General features: G+C 43.9%; 1 protein-coding gene across 4 annotated transcripts in view; it reads left to right on the top strand.

Moving 5' to 3' along the window:
* NR6A1 (nuclear receptor subfamily 6 group A member 1) overlaps nucleotides 1-14,952 on the top strand; it is a 231,724-nt gene that overhangs the window by 210,745 nt on the left and 6,027 nt on the right. For 2 of the 4 annotated variants that reach the window (XM_040482293.1, XM_040482295.1), the window contains 5 exons: nucleotides 904-1,058; nucleotides 2,477-2,704; nucleotides 4,032-4,286; nucleotides 11,926-12,047; nucleotides 13,711-13,863. In XM_040482293.1, the coding sequence (XP_040338227.1) occupies nucleotides 904-1,058; nucleotides 2,477-2,704; nucleotides 4,032-4,286; nucleotides 11,926-12,047; nucleotides 13,711-13,863 (913 nt within the window). The remainder of the gene's footprint in view (nucleotides 1-903; nucleotides 1,059-2,476; nucleotides 2,705-4,031; nucleotides 4,287-11,925; nucleotides 12,048-13,710; nucleotides 13,864-14,952) is intronic. The other 2 variants (XM_040482294.1, XM_040482296.1) reach the window with 2 other exon arrangements.

Genomic DNA, 14,952 nt, shown 5'->3' with positions numbered 1-14,952 from the left:
TGGAGTTTTATGGACAGTACTTACTAAGTGAACATTTGTTTATCCAACGTGCATTTTTTGAGCACTTTTTTCTAGGTTCTAATCATAGCCTTAGGTCTAATAGAGGGTATTCTTATGATACATTACCATAAATGCTATAAAAATAATAATGATTATGAAGATATCATTGTCAGCCTTCCATAATTATTGCTATGTGCTAAGCCCTTTTCTAAACATGTGATAATGTATTAACTAATTTAATCCTCACAATAACCCCACGAGACAGATATTATTCTCTCCACCACATAGATAAAGGAATTTAAGTTAAAATAGGTAAATGACTTGCCTAAGATTGTACAACTTTTAGAAAGTAGCAGAACCTGTGTTGGAACAAAGGTGGTCTGACTCTAGAATTCATACTCTTAACCACTGTGTTATTCTGCCTATCTCAGAATCCATAGAATTGTAAGTGGACAGAAGAAGGACCTAAAATTCTGTCTAGGTAGTGATAGAGGGTTCACAAAGAAGGTAACATTTGAATTGGGTCTTAAAAGGCAAGGAGGAGTTTGTTATTGAAGAGTGGTGTTTCAGGGGTAGGGAAGAATAAATTCAAAGACAAAGAGGAATGATGAAGAACATAGACACTTTGTGGCTTGAGAGGAGGGTAAATGGACAAGAGGAAAATTATGGTGAGCTGTGGTGCTAGGAAGCAAGCAACCGAGCTGTCCTAAGATTAGTGAGAGACAAAAAAAAAAAAAAAAAGATTAGTGAGAGACTGTGGGGTATGGAGGTAGAAGAGGGGGAATCTGGGTTTCTCTCTAGAGAGTTCTAGGAATGTGAGTTTTAAATACATTCTCAGTCCTAAAGAAGGAACGGAGGTTATCCTGGGCACCCAGTCTAACATGTGTCAATTCCTTGTCAAAGATATCAGAGGAGGAGATCGAAAGGATCATGTCTGGGCAGGAATTTGAGGAAGAGGCCAATCACTGGAGCAACCATGGTGACAGCGACCACAGTTCCCCTGGGAACAGGGCCTCAGAGAGCAACCAGCCCTCACCGGGCTCCACACTGTCCTCCAGGTGAGCTTCAAGGCAAACCCAGCATCATCTAGGGATCACCCAGAGAGTACACAGACCCACACGGAACCTCTGGGCTGTCTCAGCCATTGTGCTCTTGTTCCCTCAGTCTTTGGGGCAGGGACAGACCAGGATGACACAGAACAGCATTTCACAGCCTACTTTTTGCTGAAGACCTTGAAAATGTCAGCAGTCTCTTTGCAGACTAATAAAGTACTATAGCTGCTGTCTGTGCCCATACGTTCTTCACCTAACAAAATAACATTTTAAATGTAGCTCTTTTCTCTCATTTACTTTATCACTGAAATAAAACAAACCGCATTGACCATATTGAATTAAGTTCTAATTTCTTTGCCTCAGCAAGAGTGAAGATTTTCACTTTATAAATTTTAAGAAACTGAAAAATTTTAAGCTAGTGATTTAAATTTGCTGTTATCATGGAATACCAATTTGGAGACTCTTTGTTCAAGAATGTTAAGTTAGTTGTTATGTGTAAATGTAGCCATCAACTACCAGGGAAGATTTCCTTTTTGCAGAAATCTTTCTTATAGGACAGGGATTGATAAACTTTTTCTCTAAGGCCAGATAATAAATAATTTAGGCTTTGTAGGCTATACAGTCTGGGTCTCAGCTACTCAACTCTACCATTATGGTGCAAGAGCCACCAGACACTACGTGAATGAATGAATGTGGCTGTGTACCATTAGCCTATAGTTTACCAGCCCCTGTTACAGGACATGCATCTAGGTAAAGCTACAGGATTGTTGTTTTAGGTAACAGAGTGGTTAGATTTCTTCAGTGGTTAGTGGTTAGATTTTTCCAATGGTTAGTGATTAGATTTCTCCAGGAAAATACCAAGAATCTGCCTGCAGATTTTTATCTGCCTGTTTCTTGGAATTTTACTGTAACTTTTATTCATTCATTTGTTCCTTTTTGTTTCAGTTCTTTCAGTTGTTCCTTTTTTGTTCCTTCTTTTGAATGTTTAGGGGAGTTGTTACCACATGTCAGGTTCCTTGCTAGGTGCTGGGTTTGTTTTGTGGCCTGGCAAGGCCCTTAGGCTGGCTGTGCGTTAGTTTTCCCAGTAATAAAAAAATAAATATCCCCACACCTTTGTGGACCAGAGTCTGTGAGTATCCATTAAAATCTCTTCAAATGTGGCACCTATACAAAGAATTTATTCAACCACTCTTTATTCAGTACCTATTTTGCCAGGTGCTGGGTGTCCAATGATAAGTCACACATACACACATCTGTACAGAGTCCCTATCTGGTAGGGGAGACATGCATGTAACCGTTAATTATGTCCCTGATGAAGACACACTGCATGGCCAAAGAACACCTTAGCCACATTGTGGCTCACTTCCTTTGAGCAGGCAGTACACCTGCCATGGTTCTGCTTGACATGAAACTTTTCTTTCCAGTAGGTCTGTGGAACTAAATGGATTCATGGCATTCAGAGAGCAGTACATGGGGATGTCTGTGCCTCCACACTATCAATACATACCGCACCTTTTTAGCTATTCCGCCCACTCGCCACTTCTGCCCCCACAAGCTCGCAGCCTGGATCCTCAGTCGTACAGTCTGATTCACCAGCTGGTATCAGCGGAGGACCTGGAGCCATTGGGCACGCCCATGTTGATTGAAGATGGGTGAGTGCCCCATTTAGTCCTTGCAACTTCAAAATGATCTCCACCCCACACCCACCTTCATCCCTGGCTACTAATACCCTAGGCTTTGGAATGAGTCAGGGGATAATGAGTAATGACTGAAACATCAGAGGACAAATCTGTATATATCTTTGAAGGCAGTGGTCCCTTGTTTTTCTCTTGAGCATCTTTTTTAATAGAGTTGGGACTGTTTTGTCAATCCTTATGGAATTTGGGATTAAAAGACTTGTTTCTGCTTGGGCCTAGCTAGGTAAGCCAGGCCCTGGGATGGGTCTGAAGTGCTTCTCTGGCTCTGAGTCAGAGATGAAATATACTTCTGGGGATAATCATACATTAAGTTCAGGCTCCGTAACAAGGCACTAACTGGTTGTGGACTATCTGCATCTCTAGCGAACGTACCCATTGGTAGCCTGGTGCCATGTGCTCTGTGTACAGACCTGAGTTGGTGGAAGGAATACTCTTTAAATCCTCTGTCACCTCTACCTGAGTAGATACTAGTTCAGCCTTCAGGCCCACCAGTTGCTGCACCCATTCCTTTGGCCTGGGGCACAGGCTGTTTGCTATCAAGCTTAGATCCCTAGGATGTATCTGGAGATCTTTCAAGCTAGTCTCCAATATCAGAGGAGGAAATTCAAAGATTTTCTTATAAGAAGGACACACAAAATCTTTATAAATCTGAGTGTGGGGGTGTGGGGAAGAGTCATGCCCAGGGGCCTTGAGAGAAAGAAAACTGGGACCCTATCTCATCCAGCCCAGAGATGAGAAATGCCCTGCTCCTTCCATACAGCAGTAACTCACCAAAGGCTAAGCAACTTTAGTTCCTGAACTCACCACCAGGGGGTGCAATGAGAGCAGGAAAACCTTCTGAACATGTTCTCTCTTTCAGCCGTCTGGCCTCAGGCTCATTTTTGTTGTCAGCCCCTGTATTGGGTGGGTACCAGACCTGACCTAATGGAGCTCTCATTGCCAAAACTAGTGCAGGGGTCACAGAATTTTCTCTCAACATGTGGAACATTTGTGGACACCAACATTAAAAGTCATACTTCCTAATAATTGCACAAATTTCCAAGCCTCCTTTCCTTTCTACAACCTTTTCTCACCAAACCCACTTCCCCAGCCCTGAGCTTGCTGCTGGCTCCAGTCCTGCCGCTTTATCATTAGACTCAGTTGAATGAAGTTGGAGACCCATGATCAAGGGCAAGGAGCCCACTGCCAGAGACCCTTTCTACTCTTAGGAGTAGCCTCTACCTGTGCCCTTATCCTCCCTCTCTGGCCACTGGAAGTAATTTTCCACTGTCCCTACCCCCAGGTATGCTGTGACTCAGGCAGAGCTGTTTGCCCTGCTTTGCCGCCTAGCTGATGAGCTGCTCTTTAGGCAGATTGCTTGGATCAAGAAACTGCCTTTCTTCTGCGAGCTCTCAATCAAGGATTACACGTGCCTCCTGAGCTCTACATGGCAAGAATTAATCCTGCTGTCTTCCCTCACTGTTTATAGCAAACAGATCTTTGGGGAGCTGGCTGATGTCACTGCCAAGTATTCACCCTCTGATGAGGAACTACACAGGTAAGGGCTGTTGGCTGGGGAGGAAGTCCCAAGCAACCAAACCATTGTCATTCCTGCAAGGTGGGGATGGAGTGCTCCCCACTGACACTCCAAAGGATAGGAATTAAAGCCACACACAAGGCTGGATTTGAATCCTCACTCTACCACTGACTACCTTTATGACCATGGTCAAGTCTCTGATCCCCAGGTTCTGAATTTCTAAAATGGGATTATACCAGTACTTCCCCCAACAAGGTAGTTGTGAAAAATAAATAATATTGTGCAGCATGCCTTAACAGAGTTCTAAGCTATTATTATTATTATTATTATTATTATTATTATTATTATTTTAATCACATCTGGATCATTGAGGTAAGAGAATATATCTGGGAAAAACAAAAAAAATCTAAACTTTAAACTTTATCTGTAAGGTGAGGGGGCTCTGAGCTATAGTTTACAATTCAAGAATAAGACCTAGAAGTCACTGCAGTATCTACTGTGTGCCAGGCACCGGGCTTGGCTTTTTTTTTTTTTTTTTTTTTTCCTTAAGTTTATCTATTTATCTTGAGAGAGAGAAAGAGAATGTGAGCAGGGGACGGGTGAAGAGAGAGGGAGAAAGAGAATCCCAAGCAGGCTCCACACTGCCAGTGCAGAGCTCAGTGTGGGGCTCAGTCTCACAAACTCTGAGATCATGACCTGAGCTGATACCAAGAGTTAGTCGCTTAACCAACTGAGTCACCCAGCTGCCCCTGGGCTTGGTATTTTATATTATTGTCTTCTTTCTTTCTCACAGCCTCCAGCATTATAGGTGTGGTTATGCCCATTTTATAGATAAGAAAACTGAAGTTCAAAGAGACCTGCCCTTGAGTGTTGGGGACCAACACTCCAGAGCCTGGATTTGAACCTATGCCTACCTGGTGTCAAAGCTTAGGCTCTGTTACTGTATCTGAGATGCAGTGAGATGGTAACAGCATGGGACTAAGAGACTGAGCCGTTCTTTTCAATGTTTTCTGGCATAACGTCTCATCCCAGCTGACCAGGATCCTAATCTCCCTGTCTAGCACAAATCTTTTACTCACTTTGAAGACCTACAGCACATGGTGACAACCCAAAATCAGAACAAATGATCAGTTGATACAGCTTTTCTGGCTTATTAATTTATCCATGTGAAAAATAAAGCTTAAATCACATTGCAATAGACATTTCATTAATTCACCTTTATTGAACAGTTTAAAAAAACGAAGTCATGGGATTCCAGAGCACCAAGAAAGAGAGGAGAAAAGGTACCCCCATCAATGAAAGCTGAAGGAGATGGGGTGCTAGCCCCCACACTTCTCTACACAGGACCAAAGTACATCTTCCCCTGCCATCCAGTTACCATGGCATAAAGACAGGGGGAGTGTTGGGCTGAGAGTAAAGCTCCAAGACTCTCAAGGGCTCTTTGCACAGCTGAGGGAGGGAGGAATCAGGGTGCCAATACCCTCCTCTGATTTTCTAATATTTCCTTTTCAGTGATGCTTACTGGTTTCAGGGTAATCTGTAAATGACAGAGCTTTGAACCCAGCTGACACTTTGACCTGTAAACAGAGCTATCTGATTTTGCTCATGACCTAACCCCTTGTCTTGAGCCTCTAATTCATTGTTTCTATCAAATTCCTATCTCCTCCTTAACTCTGGGCCAACTAAGTGTTTGAATTGCGGTTAGCAATGCTAATACTGTCAGGGTTTGTAGAGCTGGCCCAATGAGCCTGGCCTCCTTATTTGCTTGGAATCCACCAGTGCAGCCTGGGGCTGTCTACAAAGTCAGCCTATGGGATCCAGTCTCTATAGAATGATGGGTTTTCCCAGGTCTTCTGCAGGTAGGCAAGGATCATTGGCCATGCAGATCCCTCTGTGGCTTTGAGCTTTATAAGGCACCCCATCCCACTGTATCCAGTCCCTTGGGCCCTAAGAGCAAGGCAGGGGCCAGTAACTGCTAAATTAGTGAGGGAATGTTTATTTCCTAGGAAGCCTCCTTACCAAGGAGAATGTAGAGCTGCACTGTCCAATATAGTAACTGCTAGCCTCGGGTGACTTTTTAAATTTAATTTAATTAAAATTTAATAAAATGAAAAATTCAGTCCTCATTAGCACTAGCCACATTTCCACGTGCTCACTAGCCACATGTGATTAGTGGATTGTGTATTGGACAGTGCAGATACAGAACATCACCATCATCTCAGAAAGTTCTGTTGAACAGTACTAATTCTAGATGATGTATTGGTGTTGAGCTCTCTAGTGGATTCTGAGGATACGAAATAGATTTGTTGTCAGGACTTACTACTCCATGTTAAAAGCATATGGAATCCTTCCATGGAAAAATAGGAGTTAAATTTCAACAAGTTAGTTCTGATTCCATGTACTAGGACCCTGTCGTGCATGTCAGGGGAGCGGTGTTGGGATCGTAGATGATGCAGACACGGTTTCTGACTCAGGTGAGAGCCCCGTGGTTTAGGGGATTGGGAGACAAATAGAAACAGATAACAGTCTATAATCCAGGGGGATACTGGTAGAGATTGAGGGACATATGAGGGACTAGGAAGTAAGTACCTCTACTTGCATAATCAGGTAGTGCTTGCCAGAGGATAAGACATTTGAGTTGCATCTTGAAGTGGGTTTTTATATGTAGATTATAGAGAACAGGAGGAAGGCAGGAGATAAAACAGAGTCCTAGAAGTTAGAGATCTCGGATAGTTGGTTTGTGTATGGAATCAAAAGCAATCCTGTGGATTGTATAGAGAGAATGTATCTGAGAGACAGAAATGAGGGGAGAAATGACTGGAGAAAAAGGTATAAAAAGGCAGATCATGAAGGTATTCGAATGCCAATCTAAAGAATGTGGATTATATTATGTAACTACAGTTAAGTCCTAGGATGTTTTTAAGTGGAGTAATTACATGGGCAGTTAGCATTTTAGGAAGATCCCTGAGGCTCTAAAGTCAGGATTGATTGGCATGGACAAAGCTAGAGGGTGGTGTCTGTGTAGGAGGTTGTTCCATAATCCAGGTAAAAGAAAACAAGGCCTGGACAAGGCAGCAGTGACTATGGGAATAGGGAGGGCAGCACAAAATTAAGAGATAACAAGGAGGTAAAGTCAGTGGGACTTCAGTGAGTGGAAAGTTGGGTGGAGGTGCTACCAGGCAGGTGAGTGCCAATTCTCTTAGCCAAGATAATGGAGCCTGAGAAGAACAGGCTAAGAGATGAGCCACTCAGAGTTTGATTTGGAGTCTGTTGAGCCTGAGATGCATGGGGAACTGCCCGGGAGGTCAGAGGAAAAGGAAGTGTGAAAAAGCCTGGAATCAGGTACATCAGTGTAAAGCATTCCTTCCTCTGCTAGAAACCCAGGGTGTGGAGTCTGTAATTGGCCATAGCTCTTTTCTACCTTGCCTGCTCCTGCATTACTCCTACTCCCCCAAAATGCCTTTACTTTTTCACAACTCTTAAGTGCAAGTAAGTTCCTGCTGTCATGAAAGGGCTTTTCCCCGATGATACATGACCACCTCCTTTTCTCTTCTCAAATATTGAATCAAATTTATGGTACCCATTTTCCTTAATCAGGCTGTTATCAGACAGTGAGCTGGGTGAATTTGATTTAAAGCAGATTGTAGCACCAGCCAGTGACTGCTCCTGGCCCTAATCAAGACTCCTTCACTCTCAAGAGAAGATGCCTTGCACTAGATGGGCTTTAATGGGCAATTCTATCTCACAAGCACTAGCTCCATTTCTGCCAGATCTATGAAAAGTTGCCTCCCAGCTTCCCTGCTCAGATCCTAGCTGTAAGGTTCAAGAAACACAATCATTTTGCTGTTACAACAGGAGCAATGATGATGATGCCATTAATAATGATAATAGTTAACAATTATAGACCGTTTATTGTGCCAAATTCCATCTTAAGTGCTATACAAACATTATTTGTTTAGTCCTCACCACCACCCGAAGCAACTGCACTAATATTATCCTTGTTCCACAGAGGAGGAGCATGAGGGTCAGAGAGGTGAAAACTCAAAGCTACAAACCTAGGAAGAGATGAAGTAGACATCACCACCTAGATCTGTTGTGCTCCAAAGCCCAGAATCCTTACCGTTTCCCTCTGCTGAATTATTTAGCCTTCTCAAAACTTCGGCTTTCTGGAATGTGTCCTGGAGTTAGAGTCTTACTCCCATCGTGGAGTGTTTATGTGGGTGCTGAGATGGCAGTTCCTCTAAGGTTGTGGCTGATGACTGCTCCTGGGGGTAGGTGCATTTAGCTGAATGAAAAGGAGACAACTAGGCCTCTCAGGCCCCTTAATGGGACATAACTTACATAGTGTCAGTTTCAATTGCTGACTGAATGGTCCAGTGGTTTGGGGGATCCTGGCAGGAATGTTTTCTTTGTCCTAGCATGCCTATGTAATGGGAACCTCGAAGAAGAATGGGTGTGTTTGTCCAACTTTCTGGCTTTAAATGCTGATAATGTGCAGACAGGGAATACAGGGGCGTTAGAACTGTGGAGTGGGCAGATGTGGAGGAGGCACGGCTGGAGGAGAAAGCAGGCCCATGGAACAGAGAACAATTTGTTTATCAAGGGGTGGGATGCGGGGTGTGGAGGAAAGCTTTGCAGTCAGGCTGTGGAGACTGAGTGGGGGCTACTGGGCTGGCTGCCAGCCCCCCACCACTGTCAGGGGTCCATTGATAGTTGCCTGTCCTAGGAAATTTGGAAAAGAGAGTATGTGCTGTCCCCAGTAGAACGGGCAGATTTGGGACATGTGCTCATGCCAGGCACTTGGGAGCTCCTTTGTATCCCTTGCAGTAAGTTCACCACCACAGGCTGGGGGTCTGGCTGATAACCACACACCTGCAGGTTCTGCAGTGCCAGAGGGAGCACTTGGGGCAAGCGGTTGCTGATTAAGGGAGAGAACGTTATCTTTGTTTGCTACACTGCTCCGCGCCACAGACAGATGCTGGCATTGCCGCTCTGCTTGTGTCCTCCTTTTTGACCTACTGCTTTTCATCCCCACACCACCCCTCCAGGCAGATCCTAGAGGGAATTTGCAGGAAAGACCTTTTTCCTCTCAAGAACAGAAGTAGCCAGCAGAGTACTGTGATGAGGCAGTGATGTGATCTTCACTCTCAGGCCCACTGCCTCCTGCATGTCTCAGCAGCATCGAGGCACTGCAGCATACCCCGCACGTAGCTGAGTTGAGCCCTGGGCTGAGTTGCTGTGGGAACCTGACAGTCAGGGAGTGGACAATGGAGTGCTGAGAAAGCAACAGGCTTGGAATCAGAAACTTTAAGTTTAAACTTTGGCCCCACCCACCACCACTTATCTACCATGTAACTTTTGTGGAAGGCAAGATGCTCTTCTTTTGCTTCCTTATCCCTAACGTGGAGGTGATATCTCATGGTTGTCAGGGGGGTAAAATATAAGAATGCACTAGGGGCACAGTAAATAACCTCTCTGAGCTTTGTTTTCACATGTGAACAGAGAATCATAATACCAATTTGGTGGATTTATTGGGAGTATCCAATGAAATAATGTGTGTCGAATATTTAACAAAGTACCTGGCAAGTAGCAAATGCTCAACAAAGGGTAGAATGGTAGATAAGGTTAGTATAGGAGCTGTTCAGTATAAATTTGTCTATCAGCCAGTTTGGGAAAGTATTAATAAAGTTATAAAAACTGTTGGGCCAGGCACAGAGAGAAATGGAGTCAGCCGTCATTGTTGAGATCAGCTGATGGAAGAAACGAAACCCCAGCTCAGACTAAGAGGGAGCCAGACTTGGAGGCAAAAGGGCCAGGGCTCTAGATTGCAGGTAGCTGCTGCTGTAGCTCCCCCTGGTGCTTGAGAAGGGCAGATGTCTCTGGCTCCAACCAGGGCCAGGCTTTCCCCAGGGAAGAAAAAATGTGCTGCTTGCCCAGGAGGCCAAGTCCTTGCAAGGCCTTCAGAGTCAACGCAGAACGTAGTAGAGCCCAGACAGCAGTAGTACATCCCCAGGTGTTGAGGGGGGCAGACAGCGCCTTCTTGCCTGGCATAGGGCTGCAGTACTCAGATCTGAACATGCCACCAGGGAGCAGTCCCAGGGCTGAGCATCTTCTCTCCATGACTGAGCTGCATCTAAGGCCTGTCTGGAACTCTCCTTAGTCCACTCCTGGAAGGGCAGAGGCTGAGCGTGACCCCGACCCCAGCTTTTATAAACACTTGCTTCCCCATTAAGCCTTTTTGCCTTCTTGGTTTGGTGGTGTCCCCACCTCTGGTATGAGGTATTCCCCACTAGGACCCAGAGGATTAGTCCTCTAACCTTGGCTTCCTTTTTCTAAAACTTGGTCTTCCCCCAAGGAGCTTTCTCCTGATCCAAAGAAAGGATCATGGTCCGCACTGAGTCTTACCTGCTATGTAGATGTTGGAAAAACCAAGGCCTTGGGAAGTTAGCCCAGGTTCCAGGTTCTAGCTCTGCCACCAACTGTATGCTTGTGGACCAGTCTCCTCCATTCTTTGAACTTCAGTTTCTCGTCCGTACAGTGGTAATGATAGTCTCACCTAGCCCATAGGGCTGAGAAGATTAAATGAGAAAGTACACATAAAGTGCCCAGCACAGGGACACCTGGGTGGCTCAGATGGTTGAGCGTCCAACTTCGGTTTGTGGGTTTGAGCCTCGCATCAGGCTCTCTGCTGTCAGCACAGAGCCTGCTTCAGATCCTCTGTCTCCCCTTCTCTCTGCCCCTCCCCCACTCACATGCTCTCTCTCAAAAATAAATAAATGTATTTTTTTTTAAAGTGCCCAGGGGCGCCTGGGTGGCTCAGTCGGTTGAGCGTCCGACTTTGGCTCAGGTCATGATCTCGCGGTCCGTGAGTTCGAGCCCCGCGTCAGGCTCTGTGCTGACAGCTCAGAGCCTGGAGCCTGTTTCAGATTCTGTGTCTCCCTCTCTCTGACCCTCCCCCATTCATGCTCTGTCTCTCTCTGTCTCAAAAATAAACGTTAAAAAAAAATTTTTTTTTTTAATAAAAAAATAAATAAAATAAATAAAGTGCCCAGCACAGAGACTGGTATGACATGGAGGCTCAGTTAATGTTTCTGTCCCTCCCTAGCTGAAGTCAGGGATGCCAAACATTTTTTTTCACTGTGTGTAACCTCAGCCCTGCTAGAAACAGTGAACCTAAAAAATATAACCGTCAGCTTTTTCTTCATCGTGGCAGAAGCTCACATAGAGTCACCATGGCAGCTGCCATTGACACTGCAGGCTGCATTTCAACAATAGTAGTACCTTAATAATGTCATATTTCTCCACATTTATGTTTCACAGACTGCCTTTGGCCCTTGTTACCCTAAGCAGACAAGTGTTACTATTTTACAAAAGAGGACCTCAAAGATTAGAGGGGTCAAATGATTTTCCCAAAGTCTTACAGCTTTTATATGTTGGAGCTGGATTTGAACTTAGATTTGATTGACCCCACCTGACCCTGGGAACCTCAGCTTATATGAGCTCTCTTGGCTGCTAGACAAACCATGGAGCTACCTGTCCTTCACAAATGGTTCTGGATTCCATTTCCCCCAAGTTCGGGCTCTTTTCAATCCTAGATTCCTTAAGGAGCTATAGGAGACCTCTGGCTTCCCTTCCTTGACCTCCACTGTCTGTTTCCCAGATTTAGTGATGAAGGGATGGAGGTGATCGAGAGGCTCATCTACCTATATCACAAGTTCCATCAGCTAAAGGTCAGCAATGAAGAGTACGCTTGCATGAAAGCAATTAACTTCTTAAATCAAGGTAAGTAGCTGGGGATGAGGAAAGGGGACTTTGTTGTTGTTGTTGGCCAGAGAGCATTTGCCCTCGTTTCACACACCACCTCCCACCCCTTTACCCTCAGGACTGTCACACAGAATCTGCCACACCATGTGGGTACCAATCTTAGATAAAGGCCTGTGCTCCCCTCATCCTGCCCCTCTATAGTGCAGAGCATGCTTTGGATTTTTTCTTCAAACCTAAATGCCACAGTCTCTATAACTCATAGAGGAAGGAAAAGGATTCGCTTTGTTTAGTCAGTTTTAATGCATTTAAACACAGACACCAAGGACAGTACATGCGTCATTTAAAATTTGTACCAAGTTTACCAGCAACTGAAGAAGAGCAGGGTGACTGATGAAACTATTGGAGATAAGACCTCTGTGACAGTCTGGCAGTGCTTCTGACGGCCCCTTCAGGGCAGAATGGTGGTGCACAAGAACTCACACAATGCGTATCAAGCATGGCTTTTGTTTAGAGGAGGGCCGAATGTGGTTTATGTGGGGGATTACCTGCAAAGTGGCGCTTGGTAGCTGCTAGTGACCGGAGTGTAGAGGAGAATCTGTATTCTCTTTTTTCCAAAGTAGCGTATGAGTGCTGTACTCTCACAGTGCAACGGGGCGCTTTTGCTGCCTTGTAACATTGAAAGTGCTCTCTTCCTGTGTTCAGTTTCCTAGTCGAGACTTCCAATACCCTCCTCTTTGCCTACTCCTCCTGCTGCTTCTCCACTATTCATTCATTTGTCTTCTCCACTCATTTATCTGCTGTTCTGTGTGCCTTCCCTAGACCAGGCACTGTATTGAGCATTAAAGACATTAAATAAAAATAGACCCCAGGTCTCTGGCCTCAAGAAATACACACTTTAAAATGGCACTTGACACATTACTTGAGCCTCAGATGGGAGGGAGATCAGCAGCAACTTCTTGGAGGAGAAATCTGAGTAGGGCCTCAAAGGCTGGGTAAGATATATATAGAGAGAATATTTATGTTCTCTTATTTATGTATATACAAATTGTGTGTGTGTGTGTGTGTAAACTATATATTCTATAGATAAAAGGGATTGTGTGTGTGTGTACATACATACATGTCCATATATATTATATATACACATATACATTTTTATATAAAGAGAGAAATCTATATAGAAAAAGCTGGAGTGACAGCCCAGGTAGAATAGTGTGAGCAGAAGCACATAGGAGACCATGTGTGAGTATATGCCTAGCATAAACGTGTAGGCTCTGCAAGCTTTCTGATCGGCCTCCAGCAAAGGGCCAGTTTAAAGATACTCTGAAAGATACATTGTGAAAGGTAGATTACTCAGCCAGTTGTTGAACATCCACTGGTGCCTGTTTTGTGTCAAGCACTGTGCTGGGAGCTATGTAGGAGTTGAGGAAGATAGATCCTAGCACTCAAGTGTTTCAGTCTAGTGATTGTCCTTTATAATTTTTTGCCTTTATCTGATTTCTCTTCCCTTATCCAGAGTTTTGTTCCTCCATGTCAGAAAGAGAAAAGGTCTCCTGTTGTGACAATGTTTAATAACTTTTAATTGAAAGATGCACATATTGAAGGACCTGGGGTTCTTTCCCCAATAGAAAACCCCTCCATTTCCTGTGTGTGTGTGTGTGTGTGTGTGTTTTTTTTTTAACAGATATCAGGGGTCTGACCAGTGCCTCACAGCTGGAACAACTGAACAAGCGATATTGGTACATTTGCCAGGATTTCACTGAATATAAATACACACATCAGCCGAACCGCTTTCCTGACCTCATGATGTGCTTACCTGAGATTCGCTATATTGCAGGTAACATTCTTAGTGCTGGGCTTCCAAACCTTCCTTGGCTTGTGAAGGGAATGAGACAGGCAGTGTTTTCAAAATGCTTATTCCAGGCCCATCACCAACTGCATAAAAGAGTTTCTACCATTGCCCTCAGAAAAGTTACATTATAATGAGAATTTTGTGTTTTCTTTGTAGGGAAAGAGAGTCTGACATTTCCTTTGTGCCTATGATGTGCAGGGTGCTTTGTGGCCTTTTGTTACTTAATCTCAGAACAAACTGCAAGGCTAGTGATTGGTGATATTATGGTCATTCAGTGGATGGCGAAACAGGTTCAGGGTTTCCCAAATTAACTTCAATTCCTGAGTTATATACTTTAAAAGGGTGGATTTTATGGTATTTGAATTAATTATATCTCAATTTTTTTAATTAACTTCATTTTGGAAAATTTTCTTACAGATTTTCTGGGATCATTCATTTAAAGTGATACCTTTAAAATAATTCTCAAAAATTATACCTTTGCAAAGGAATTCTTGTTGTTATTGTTGCCTTACTTCATTTGGTAAAGATTCTTGTGTAGAGTAGCCAGTATACACTGAGGGAAAACACAGAAATGTGACCTCTAGACTAAGATTGTTCCTGTCAGATTCAGCAGTGCAATTTTGAAGGAAAAATTTTTCAATCTGATAAAGGAATTTTTGTTTCTACTTTTTGGACCTAGATAGTCTAGCAGATCTGAAATGGACCTAAAATTTTGGAATTTTAGGGGTGCTTTGGTAGTTTATATCTCAGCATTTCCAAATCTTTGTCTTACTGAACAAGATATTAATCAGATGCTCTCTGAAATAAAGAGAGGGCTGTAATTAATACTGAGCTGGATTCTCAACTCTGGCAGCATTTTGAATCACCTGCGAAGCTTTTAAAAAATATCTGTGCTTGGATTGTACCCCAGAAATCCTGATTTAATTGATATGGCATGGGACCTGGGCATGACTCTAAGATACAGTCAGGGAGAAGGACGATGGCCTCAGATATCTACAAAGTATGTTAGCACACTGAATGCTCTGTGAAGTCCTCCAATAAAGAAACCTGTATACCTTTATGAACCCTGAATTT

This window comes from Herpailurus yagouaroundi, unplaced genomic scaffold, assembly GCF_014898765.1.
Source record: "Herpailurus yagouaroundi ecotype Mexico unplaced genomic scaffold, PumYag 160, whole genome shotgun sequence".
In the NCBI taxonomy this organism is placed as follows: Eukaryota; Metazoa; Chordata; class Mammalia; order Carnivora; family Felidae; genus Herpailurus; species Herpailurus yagouaroundi.
Note: the sequence above shows the minus strand (reverse complement) of the source record. Positions and strands in the feature narration are given on the sequence as shown.